Here is a 13,031-nt window from a genome sequence, read left to right as displayed (position 1 = left end):
TAGATGTACAGAGAATGTCCTATCTTATGAGAGAATATAAAACTAAGGTTCACTGTTTAAAGATTGGGGTCACCCATTAAACAAAGATGGAAGAATTTTTTTTCTCTTAGGAGGCTCATGAGGCTTTGGAGCTCTCTACCTGAAAAAGTGGAAGCAGAGTCCTTGAATATTTTTAAGGCAGTGCTATACAGATTCTTGTTAAGCAAGGAGCTGACAGGTTATCTGGGATAGGTGGGAATGTGATTGGATCAGCCATGATAGGGCTGAATGGCGGAGCAGGCTCAAGGGGTTGAACGGCCTTCACCTGTTTCTAATTTGTCTGTTTGTATTGATGTTCTTTTTAGAACCTTTGGTGTCAACTGGGACTGTAACAATAGGAACAATTAGAAACAGCCATGAAGTATAGAGAGTCCACCCTCTGTGTATAATCCATTGTGTGTCTCTTAACCACTCACCTTGTCCTCTGCCTGATCAATTTGGAATCAAAAATGGTCTCTTCTTTGACTGTTTAAAAAGAAAACTGTGTATAACAGAACAGGATCATCAAGATATTTGAGCTTGAATGGGAGACAGTTTATGGGCATAGTAAACACATGCCTCTCTTCAGGGGAAGCAAAGATTGTCCTTGGATGACTATGGATGTAAAGGTTGACAAGAAACAGAATATGGACGATAGTAATAAATATAAAGTTCATCACACAGTAGGGAACAAAATTCAATAAAGAAAGTATGGAGTTGACCTAAAACAGGGAATTACAGGTGAAAAAACTAAATTGGACCAGGCACATAAATATTGCAGCCACAATTGCAGGGTAGAGGCAGAGGAATCTACAGTAAGTGACTTACTTCCCTACTCCCTAAAGCCTACCTATTATCACCAAGATGCAACCCAGTGGTGTGAAGGAATGCTTTCCATTTGATTGGACAAAAGGAGCTTCCAAAAGTCACAAGAAGCTCAACACTCTCAAAGTGTCTGCCACCTGAACATTCACCCGCTTCTGTACTGACTCCTGATGCACATTGGCACCATATACAAGTTACATTGCAGCAACTTGCCATGGCTCCAATGACAGCATTTTCCAAACACATGATTGTTTGGAAGGACAAGGACAGCAGATACATGGGAACACCACTCCCTTCACTCGAAGCCACTCACCATCCTGACTTGAAACTAAATCACTGTTCCCTTATTGTCGGTAAATCAAGATCCTAGAACTCCCTTCCTACAATCACTGTGGATGTCTTTTCATCACCAGACTACAGCAGTTCATGAGTGGCACACTATCACCTCCTCAAAGCTGTTGTTGAGGTGAGCAACCAGTGCTGTCTTCCAGCAGAGACACATCTCAGGAAAGGGGAAAAAGGAATTGAGTATGAGAATTGATGTGTAACTAACATAAAGTTTTAACCAAAGGCCTTTTCTATGTGCATAATTTGTGAAAGAAAGAGTGGTATTGATTATTGATCAAAATAGAGTTGTTGAGTCATATAGTCATACAGCTCAGAAATGGACTCTTTAGACCAACTCATCCGCACTGACCTGACATCCCAATCTGACCTAGTCCCATTTGCAAGCCTTTGGCCCATATCCTTCTAAACCCTTCCTATTCATATACCCATCCAGATGCCTTTTAAATGCTGCAATTGTACCAGCCTCCACTACTTCCTCTGGCAATTCATTTCATACATGCTCCACTCTTTGCATGAAATGTTTCCCCGCACGTCCCCTTTAAATCTTTTGCCTATCACCTTAAACCTATGCTCTCTATTTTTGGACTCCCCTACCCCAGGAAAAAGGCTTTGGCTATTCACCCTATCCGTGCCCCTCATGATTTTATACAACTCCGTAAGGTAGCCACTCAGCCTCCAATGCTCCAAGGAAAAAATAAACCCAACCTATTCAGCCTGTCCTGATAGCTCAAACCGTCCAATCCCAGCAATTCTTGTAAATACTTTCTGCACCCTCTCAAGTTTAACACCACCCTTCCTATAGAAGGGCAACCAGAATTGTACACAGTATTCTAAACGTTGCCCCATCAATGTCCTGTACAGCTGCAACATGACATCCCAACTCCTGTACTCAATGTTCTGACCAATGAAGGCAAGCATGCCCAAAGCTTCTGTCAATTCAAAGGCATAGCTTACCAGCTGAATGAATATTTTACACAGGTCTTTACTAAACAGGTTACTGCCAATAAGGTAAGATTATGGAGGTAAGGAGAAACCTCTTTGAGTCAGAGAGTGGTGAATCTGTGGAATTCACTGCCACATAAGGTTATGGAGGCCAGGTCATTGAGTATATTTAAAACAGAGATAGTTGAGTTCTTGATTCCCAAGGGGATCAAAGGTTACGAGGAGAAAGCAGGAAGGTGGGGTTGAAAAACCTACCATCCATAATTGACTGGTGGAGCAGACTTCATGGGCCAAATGACCTCATTTCTGCTCCTATGTCATATGTTGCTATGGCTTCGAGGACTGCAAATGTTCCAAACCTGTTTAAAAATGGGGCAAGTGATAACAACTATAGGCCAGCAAGCTTAACATTAACAATGGGAAAGTGCTGGAGCCATTAATGCACGACACAGAGAAATGGCACTTGGAAAATCATGTATTAATAAATGAAACACAGTGTGGCTTTGTTCAAGATAAGTTGTACTTGACTAACTTGACTCAGCTCTTTGATGAAGTAATGGAGATAGATTGATGAGGTTGGTGGTGTTGACGTATACATTAAATCTGACACAGGGCTTTTGAAAGCATCACCTAACAGATTTCTTAACAATATTGAAACCTTTAGGTAAAAGGGACAGTGGCAAGATTGCTTTAAAAAAAGCCATGTCGAGATACTGAAAACATGTAGTCATCGTGAATGGCTATTTTCAGACTTGAGGGATATACAGTGACATTCCCCAATCTTTGGTGGTAAGATCAAACTTGATTTGGATAAAAATGGAATTGCATGCAAAGGGAATACTGTCTGAGTTTGCAGATGAACATTACTTGGAAACACCGAGGAGGATCACAATAGGCTTCAGGAAAGGATAACCCATCAGAAATGTAAATTGGGCAGACATGTAGAATTTAATGCAGCAAAGTGGGAAGTGATAGATTTTGGAAAGAAGAATGAGGAGAGGTAGTACAAACTGAATATTATAACTTTAAAGAGGAGCAGAAGCAGACAGACCTTGGAGGAGTGGATACAATTCTTTGAAGTTGGAGTTAGAAAACATGACTTCCAATAAAGGAATTGAATGCAAAAGTGTGATAGTGATAGTGAATCTTTCTGAAGCAGTGGTTAGACCTGAGCTGCAATACTGTACTCAGATCTGGCCATCTCACTTTCGTAAGATAGTCAAAGCCTTGAAGAGGAGATTGACTGGAACAAGAATCGGGATGAGGCACGAGTTGAAAAATGTGGTGCTGAAAAAACATAGCAGGCCAGGCAGCATCTGAGGAGCAGGAGAATCGACGTTTCGGGCATAAGCCCTTCTTCAGGAATGATTTCCTGAAGAAGGGCTTATGCCCGAAACGTCGATTCACCTGCTCCTCGGATGCTGCCTGACCTGCTGTGTTTTTCTAGCACCACATTTATAAACTCTGGTCTCCAGCATCTGCAGTCCTCACTTTCTCCTCCTTGGGATGAGGTACTGCAGTATGTGGAGAAGCCAGAGGACAGAGTATTTTACTCCTTGGAGTAAAGAAGACTAAAGTCAGACTTAATGGATGTGTTCAAAACTCTGAATGGTCTTGATAGAGTAACGAAGGAGTAAACAAGAAGAAACTGTTTGCAGTGAGAGGAGCATTGGTAACGTAAGGGCACAAACGTACTGTAATTGGCAGAAGAACCAGAGGCAAGATTAGGAGAAAATTGTTTTCACAATGATTTATTGTCGTCTACACCTAAAATGTGGTGAAAGTAGATTCAGCAGTAAGTTTCAAATAAACTTACGAAATGGAAAGATTTGCAGGATGTAGAGAACAAGAAGGATAATAAGTGGAATACATCTCTCAAAGAGCCAACAGAGTACACAAACACAAAATGTCAAATGGTGTAGTGATACTGACACTACCTTTGGACTTGAAGCCCAGGGTTCAGGTCTCACCTGTGCTATTGGTGTGTTTTAACATCTCAGAACAGGTTGTTTAGAAAATATCTCAAATGGCTTCCTTCTGTGCTGTCTGATTCTATAATTCCATCAGTCAATACTCTGAAACACACTGACAACACTAGGCAGGACAGTATTAGAATGTGCTGATGCAACACAGTCGAGAAATGTGCAGATGTCAGTTTGGAATAGCTTCTGGCTCTGTCATTCAAAGATAATGTTTCTTTCAGGTCAGCGAATGAAGGAGCAGCTAAGTGAGAACCATGAAAACTGTAGGCAGAAAACTGGATGTGGTGGCTGATTCTCCCTCACCCATTTGACACTCCCTTTGGAGACCAGTTTGACCCTCATAACTCTGGGGTTGATTTCAACCCCAGCCCTAACCCTGTAGGAGACAGCCAGGATAGAATTGCCCTGCAGTCTGATTCCCACTTTGTTTGGGATTTATGGAAAGTCAGACCACATACTGGTCCAATTCGCTGAGTTTCCTGTTGATTAAAGTTAACACCGATCACCTCCAATACCCAGCACCAACACCCCAAACACCCTCCAATGCTCTCCAACCGATCCAGACACAAAGCAGCACAAGATCAGCCACCAATCATGAAAAGTCATGTACAACATGATTGTTCTAACATCTGAGCCACTCTTGCAACACCACCATGCCTTGCTCCAATTTCCACTCAGATTGAAGACTGCCAATAATATTAATTGTTTTGTTTTGAACTAGTTAAATTATTTATATACACGTTAACCGTGGACCGTAAAATGGGTATATGCAGCAAAAACACGGTAGCCCTCCAAGCGGACTGTGTGCCCTACACTAACTCTATGCATTTTACGGTCTCGGAATGGTGTATATAATATTTTCTGGAAATAGATGAGCGATCGTACATGTACATCACTGTTCCATTTCCACCCCTGATCGAAAAGCAGGGTCTTTTTTAAATTGAAATCCTTTATCCCCTTTTGGACCAGAGGTTTTTTTTTTGGAATAAAAAGAGAATAAAAAAGGTCTATTTAAAAAAAGCGAATAGAGATATATGCACCATGGCATCAGATTGGGACCGAAAATGCACAAAGGTGAAGGTTTAAAAGACCAACCTTGGCGAAATATCGCATCCTTGCTGCATAAAGGCGCCCAGAGAGAACCAGAGACTGTTAAATATTCCAAACTCGTTGGTCTGGTCGAGACTTTGGGCATCAGGTCCATCTTCGTACTCCTCTGTTTGCCACTCATAGGGGCTGAATCTGCTCACCAGGAACAGGACCACACTCACACCGATGTAGGCGAATACGATGCACATCCAGATCTCATACGCTAAGGGGTCCAGGAAGGAGAAAACCCCCGGTTTGGATTTCTGGGGTTTTTTAATCATGATGGAGATCCCCAAACTCATGAAAGGTTTTGAAAAGTCAATGACCTCCTCCCGCACCAAGGTGATGGTTAATGGGGCCACTGCGATATCAGCTTTCTGAAAGACAAAACCGATTAAGAATTTACAGTCAATTCACTGACAAGACCCTCGTTCACTTATTTCTGATACCAAGCGAAACACTCTTTTAAAATCAACTAGTCAGGTAGGGAAAAATAAAGTATTGGCTCTTTAGCCTCAATGTTCTTTCTTTGAGTTTGCAGTGTGCACATTGGCTGCTCTCCTTTCAATTGTGAATATCCTTGAAACTTACTTAACTGACTGTGGTATAATCTGAAATGATGCTAGTACTGAAATGATGCTAAAGAAATGCAAGTTTCTCATGCTACTCTTTGTCAGGTCAATGCCTCAACCAATCAGAATCAACCTGCCTTATTTCACATTTAAACAAAGTCCGGTAGTTAATGGTCAGTCATCACTAATGGTTGCATGCATTCTTATGGCAGTACATCCAACAATCAGAGTCCACTTGCACACTAAGCACACTATCCATGTCGTTTTCTCATTATTTTGGCATTTATTGCACATTGCACTGATTAGTGATAAACTAAAAACTTCAACAAAATTTGTCTTTTTTTAGCAACTTTTTGATTATTCATTTGATCTGAAATTATTATTTTAGGTAGATAGAGAGACTCCAGGGAGGACTCTTCTGCTTTCCTTCAGATAGTGCATTGATGCTTTGTTTGTCCAACATGGCAGGTTTAATTGTCAACCTTCATATTTTGCTGTGCAGAATAATTCTCACCACCAAAATATACCTTCTTTTCCCTCAGTTGTCAAACTTAGTTTGTGTTTTGTAAAGTTCATCTTTCGTATTATTAACGTGCCAAAAGGCCATTCATTGAGCATTCTTAGATGGCCCATAATTGTCAGGAATTGTTTAGGAGTCTCAAGTACAATATCCTGCTATGCAAACTTGGGTTCAACTAGGGTTTCATTTTGACATCGGGGTTGAGTGTGATGCTGGAAAAGCACAGCAGGTCAGGCAGCATCGGAGGAGCAGGAAAATCAACATTTCGAGCAAAAGCCCTACATCAGGAATTTGACATCACTGAATGATCACTGGCTGATCATTGAGCTCAATACCCTAACCCTGCCCTACCCTGCCATATCCCTTGATCACTTTAGCTACAACAGCGATATCTACCACCTTCTTGAAAACTCCTAATGTTTTGGCCTTAACTTTCTGTGGTGGTGAATTCTACAGGTCTTCTACTCTCTAGGTAAAGAAGTTTCTCTTCATTTCAATCCTAAAAAGTTTACTCTTATCCTTAAACTATGAACTTTGGTTCTCGACTCTCCCACTATTGGGAAAATCCTTCCTGTATCTTACCTGTCTACTTTCGTTCATTTTATAGGGTTTCTGTGGAAGCCCATCCCCTCATTCTTCGAAACTCCACTGAATAGAATTGTAAAATGATTCAATCTCGCCTCATACATCAATCTAGCCATCTAAGGAATCAACTTGGTTAAGTTCTATTGCACTCCCTCTATAGCAAGAACATCCTTTGGAAAGGAAAGGATTAGAAGGATATGGGTGGAGTATGTGGTGCTGGAAAAGCACAGCAGGTCAGGCAGCTTCCGAGGAGCATGAAAATCAACGTTTCGGGCAAAAGCCCTTCATCAGGAATTACTGATGAAGAGCTTTTGGTCAAAACATTGATTATCCTGCTCCTCTGATGCTGCCTGACCTGCTGTGCTTTTCCAGTGCCAATCTCTTGACTCTAATCTCCAGCATCTGCAGTCCTCACTTTTGCCTTAGAAGGACATAGGCCAAGTGCAGGGAAATGGGGTTAGCATGGTCAGGCACTTTGGTTAACATGGATCAGTTTGGGCCAAAGGGCCTGTCTCCATTCTGTAGGACTCTATGACACTATCCTTCCTCACATAAGGAGACCAAAACTGCACACAATATTCCAGGTGTGGCCTCACCATGCCCTGCATAATTATAACAAGACATCCTTGTTCCTGTTCTTGACTCCTCTTGCTATGAAGGCTAACATACTGTTTGCATTCTTTCCTGAGATGCACCTGCATGCTTACTTTTGCGATTGTTACACAAGGACACCTAGATCTTATTGAACATTTCCCTCTTTAATTTACAGCCATTCAATTAATAATATGCCTTCCTCTTTTTGCTACCAGAGTAGATAACTCCACACTTATCCACACAATACTCCATCTACCATGCATTTACCACCCACTCTTGATGTAACTGAGTGATACACTCAGCCACATCAGAAGGACTTAAAGAGCTAACCACTGAAGGTACAGGTGTCAAATCACAGCTGGAAAGTAGTCTCTCTGTGGTCACAAAGCTACACACAAACCTTTGGCTTGAAAAACTGGTTGACAAAATTGTGGCTTGCGCTTGTTTGAGATTACATTCCGTTTGTGACATTGCACATTGTAAATAATTGCACTTTGTCTGCCTAAGCTATCTAACATGACATAACTAGGAAGAATGGGCTGATAATCATGCCTCACTGTTCCACAAGCAATTGAAAAATACATAAAGTCACAATTACATCACCATGATGATCAGTTTGCCTGAATGACAGCAATTCAGGACAAATGTAAGCTGAACAGAGGTGACATTAAAAAGGATTTAATTTTACCTATTAGCTCATAAACATCAGCCATTATTAGTTCCTGTTTAGCAGTTGCAGCCAAATAGTTTTCAACACGGCTTCTAATTTAAAAACGATTTTTAAATCTTTCCAAGAGAATAATCTCTTCTGAGAGCTCTGCACATGTTACTGGCTCCTAACAAACACCTATCAAAATGTCTTTGCTTTACCCTTTCACATTTAACGTAGGTTTCACAGACAGATTCCTCAAATTTTGAAATTTTTGTTTGCATCAGAATCTGGGCGGAATTGAGGACTGCAGATGCTGGAGATCAGAGTCGAGAGAGTGGTGCTGGAAAAGCACAGCAGGTCAGGCAGCATCTGAGGAGCAGGAAATCAACGTTTCAGGCATAAGCCCTTCATTAGGAATGAGCATTCCTGATGAAGGGCTTATGCCCAAAATGTCGATTTTCCTGTTCCTCGGATGTTGCCTGACCTGCTGTGCTTTTCCAGCACCACACTCTTGACTCTGCTTCAGAATCTAACTCATATTCATGCAGAATAGCTTTGTTATAATGTCACAACCCTTACAGACCTCATCTGACAAAGATGATTAAGTTTGGTGAGCTCTACCTGTCAATATGCTTGGAAATATCCAGTTTCCCTTCAGCCACTTCATTTGTTTTCCTACTTTCTCAAATGGCACAAGGAATGTCTCCACATCCTTTTCCTCAAATTTTGGTAGGGACTAGAATCAGAGACATCTACACACCCCTGGACACTATGGGCAAGTTAGCATAGCCAATCCACCTAACCTGCACAGCTTTGGACTATTGGAGGAAACCCATGCAGACAGAGGGAGAAGGCATAAACTCTGCACACAGCTGCCTGAGGATGGAATTGAATCAAGGTCCCTGGCACTGTGAGGCAGCAGTACTAACCACTGAGCCACTGTGCCACTACTTTACAAGTGCCCCATCTGTACAAACTTAAGCATTTCCCTCCTGGGATTTTAGATTCTGGCCAAGGCTTTCCTCATCAGAACCTTCTTTGGCATCCAAAGTCCCTTTGTAATTATTATTTTAAGCTGGTATTCCCTATTTCTCACCTCTTTTCCATTCCTCTCTCTTAAATTCTTTCTTGTGCCTTTTCTTCTTCCTGAAATATTCATTTGTTTTCTTTCTCCTCTCTCTGTAGGTGAATTTTTTTGAGTTTCATTTTCCTTTTTATCCTTTCTTTTAATTGCAAAGCTCTTTCCTCTTTATCTCTTGCTCATGTTCAAGCTTCTTTAATACTAGCTGAATCCTTGCTAACTCAAGTGACTCACCACATTTTGTACCTAATCCCTCCTGTATGTCCACAAATCCTGGATGCTTTGCTATTATTTCAATTATCTGTCTCCTTGTATCTGACAGGCAATTCCACCTCTAATGTATTTGCCAATTCTAGCAGTCTGGCTCTTGTAAATCCATCAAGGATATCTTTTCCAACTGAAGGATGGGCTAAGCTGGTTTCAATTCCAACTTACTTCAGTATGAGAAACCTGGCATTTGTCATTTTATCCTTTACCACTTACCCTTACTCCACATCCAATTTTATGATATCCTTGTTCAAAAAACACCAGACCATGAGCCCCCAAACTTATATCATGACTTAACTGGGAAGAGTACACCAATAATCGTGCCCCACATTCACAAGCAGTCACATAATGTAAGAAATTATGCCACCAAGACAAGAATTTGCCTGACTGGCTATTACTCAAGACAATCACAAGTCATACCAGATTTTGTCATCAATAGAAAATAACTCTATTCATTACAACATACTTTAATAAATTACAGAGAAAATAATTTCTAATCTATTACAAAGCCTCTTCAACTATATCCCTTCAAACTCTTCAAACACCCACACACGCGCACACATGTGCACACACACGCACATACACGAACTTGTTCATGATTATAGTACTCATGAATGACAGACAGTTTGACATAGATATCATAGCGATTAAGAATATAGACAGGGTAAACAAAATTCTGAAGATCAAAAGCCCTTAATCCAAGGGTGAGTTAAAATTTCTTATGCAATTCCTCTAAAGATCTAGCAATGACGATGCCCTGCTGTCTGTAAAACAATGGACATTGCTTACTTCAGAAGTTGAATCAGGGACCTGGGTCTCTTCTTGTTAGAATTTCTCCTTTTAAGCTGTCATTTTTGTCTTTCCTCACACACAGGCAGAGCAAGAGGGACAGAGATGTTTTAAGCTTGCAGGCTCTGGGTGTCTCTGTCTGCCCGGGTACTTATAACTTTGTAACAAACTGCAGCTCAACCAGTCAGAGGACTATAATAAGGCAGAATTTCATTAACTCAAGTACTTTCAGCATCACTCAGACTCAAAGTGTCCCTTTAACGTAGACCCATTTCACATTTTTTTTCTCTTTCTCCACTATTTACAGCACCTTTGTCTTTTGCGACAAGCCTCTATCAAAAATATGAAAAAAATACTGAATCTCAATCCTTCAGCTGAGCATCTCAAAAAGAATGAAGGTGTATGTCTGCAACTGAGACAAAGTAGATACAGACTGAATGAAAGCTTCCTTTCCTATCAGGGATACAGAATTATAGCTAGACAGCACGGAAACAGACCCTTCAGATAAGATATCCTGAAGTGATCTAGTCCCATTTGCCAGCATTTGACTCACACCCCTCTAATCTGGGCAGCGTGGTGGCTCAGTGGTTAGCACTGCTGCCTCACAGCACCAGGGACCCGGGTTCAATTCCTGCCTCAGGCAACTATCTGTGTGGAGTTTGCACATTCTCTCTGTGTCTACATGGGCTTCCTCTGGGTGCGCTGGTTTCCTCCCATAGTCACAAAGATGTGCAGGCCAGGTGAATTGGCCATGCTAAATTGCCTGTAGTGTTAGTACATTTGTAGGGGAATCAGTCTGGGTGGGGTGCTCTTCAGAGGGTCGGTGTGGACTTGTTGGGCCGAAGGGCCTGTTTCTGCACTGTAGGTAATCTAAACTCTTCCTTTTCATGCACCCATTCAGATGCCTTTTAAATGTTGTAATTATACCAGCTTCCACCACCTCCTTTAGCTGCTCATTCCATACACGCACCACCCTCTGCGTGAAAACATTGCCCTTAGATCCCTTTTAAATCTTTTCCCTTTCACCTTAAACCTATGCCCTCTAGTTTTGGACACCCCTACCGTGGAAAGTAGATCTTGGCTACTCACCCTATCCGTGCACCCCGTGATATTTTTTCAATCACCTCAGACTGAACTTGTTCACTCCAAGGTTACTCAAGGACAATGCTCAGTGACATCATAAATGTGTGTCTGTAGACCATCTCTGTTTTTAGAGGCCATTTAATCTTCTGTTAAAACCCGACCACACACCATACAAAGGGCTTTGAACAACCAACTATGGTATCCTATACTGATTGCCAAATGTTGATGATAATGGCACATGAAACTCACTGAATACACAAGCTCGCCGACCATCCCATTCCAAACTTTGGAGTCTGGATCCCTTGCTCCGTATTTTCCATCTGCCACGATTGCAAGCTTGTACTTGAAGCCCACATGCTTGGCAATCTCTGCTGCCAACTCCACACAGTAACCCTCGTACTTATCGTTACCTTCTAGCTGATCATGATTCTTCTTCAGCATCACATAAGGGGGTTCCTGCAGACACAAAACACTCAGTCAACACGACAGTACCCTAATCATTCAATCAGATATCTCAGCCATTGTCCCAGGCTCACCCAAACAGCAAGTATTATCATATGAGCCAGGTCTGAAGCCAGGACTAGGTCCATCACCTGAGGCTTTGCAGCTAAGCTGACTCACACAGGATTCAGTAATGAATGCTGGAGTGAGGTGTCCCAACTCAGAAAAATGAAACCTGCTCCATGTGGATAAGGCTCCACATTCACCCAACCAGAGATGGCCACTAAACAATCAGTTATTTTAAATTCAGTGGGGAAATAAGCTGCCAAAGGGAAACAGGCCAGTCAGGACTTGGGATGCAAGGTCAGAAGTCACACGACACCAGTTTATAGTCCAACAGGTTTATTCAAAATCAGAGCATGCTCCTTCATCAGCTGAAGTGAGCAGTGCTCCAAAGGCTTGTGATTTCAAGTAAACCTGTTGGACTTTAACCCTGGTGTTGTGCGATGTCTAACTTTGTCCACCCCAGTCCAACACTGCATCTCTGGGCTGCAAGGCGACAGACAACGTACAACGTAAGGCAGAGTGAAATTATCAACTGTTGTAGGAAGAATTAAAAATAAAGGACATCTTTTAAATGAGAAATATTGAGTGGAATTTGCATGTCCTTGCACACACATCAGAGAAAGTTACTAAGCAGATACAGCAGGAAGACAAATGATATATTTGCCTTAATTGCAGGAAGACTGGAGCATAAGAGTAAGTCTTTAAGGTAATAAGAATGTCTTTATAAATCTTTCTGTAATTATATGTAAAGCTTTGGTTAAACTACAAGTAAGGCACTGTGTGTAGCTCTTAAGAAAGGTTATATCAACTTTCAAGGAACTGCCACCAAAAGAAAATGACTAAATTGATACATTGAGAGGACTGTACTGTGAAGAGAGTTTGAGTGGGATAGGTCTCCCTTTCCTGGAGTTTAAAAGATGACAAGTGATCTTGCTACGGCACACTCTTAAGAGGCTCCAACAGGGGTGTTTCTGATTAATGTTTTCTCCTGGACAGAACTGGAGGATGTATTCTCAAGATAAGGAGGTGGTCATTTGGGATTGAGATGAGGAAATATGTTGTAAACCAATGAAATCCTCTCCCAGTTTGCTGTGGATGCTGAGTTGTTTTATACGCAACCCTTAGGTGGATAGTTTATTGGACATCAAGAAACTTAAGATATGTGATATTGTGATTT

General features: G+C 41.5%; 1 protein-coding gene across 5 annotated transcripts in view; it reads right to left on the bottom strand.

Moving 5' to 3' along the window:
* Nucleotides 1-13,031, bottom strand: part of LOC140491916 (glutamate receptor 1-like) — a 214,296-nt gene that overhangs the window by 105,456 nt on the left and 95,809 nt on the right. For all 5 annotated transcript variants that reach the window (XM_072590387.1, XM_072590383.1, XM_072590384.1 and 2 more), the window contains exons 10-11: nt 11,597-11,803; nt 5,211-5,581 (exon numbers count right to left, since the gene is read on the bottom strand). In XM_072590387.1, coding sequence (XP_072446488.1) covers nt 5,211-5,581; nt 11,597-11,803 — 578 coding nt within the window. The remainder of the gene's footprint in view (nt 1-5,210; nt 5,582-11,596; nt 11,804-13,031) is intronic.

The sequence above is a fragment of the Chiloscyllium punctatum genome, chromosome 20, assembly GCF_047496795.1.
Source record: "Chiloscyllium punctatum isolate Juve2018m chromosome 20, sChiPun1.3, whole genome shotgun sequence".
NCBI lineage: Eukaryota > Metazoa > Chordata > Chondrichthyes > Orectolobiformes > Hemiscylliidae > Chiloscyllium > Chiloscyllium punctatum.
The sequence above is the reverse complement of the archived record's forward strand: the minus strand, read 5'-3'. Positions and strand labels throughout refer to the sequence as shown.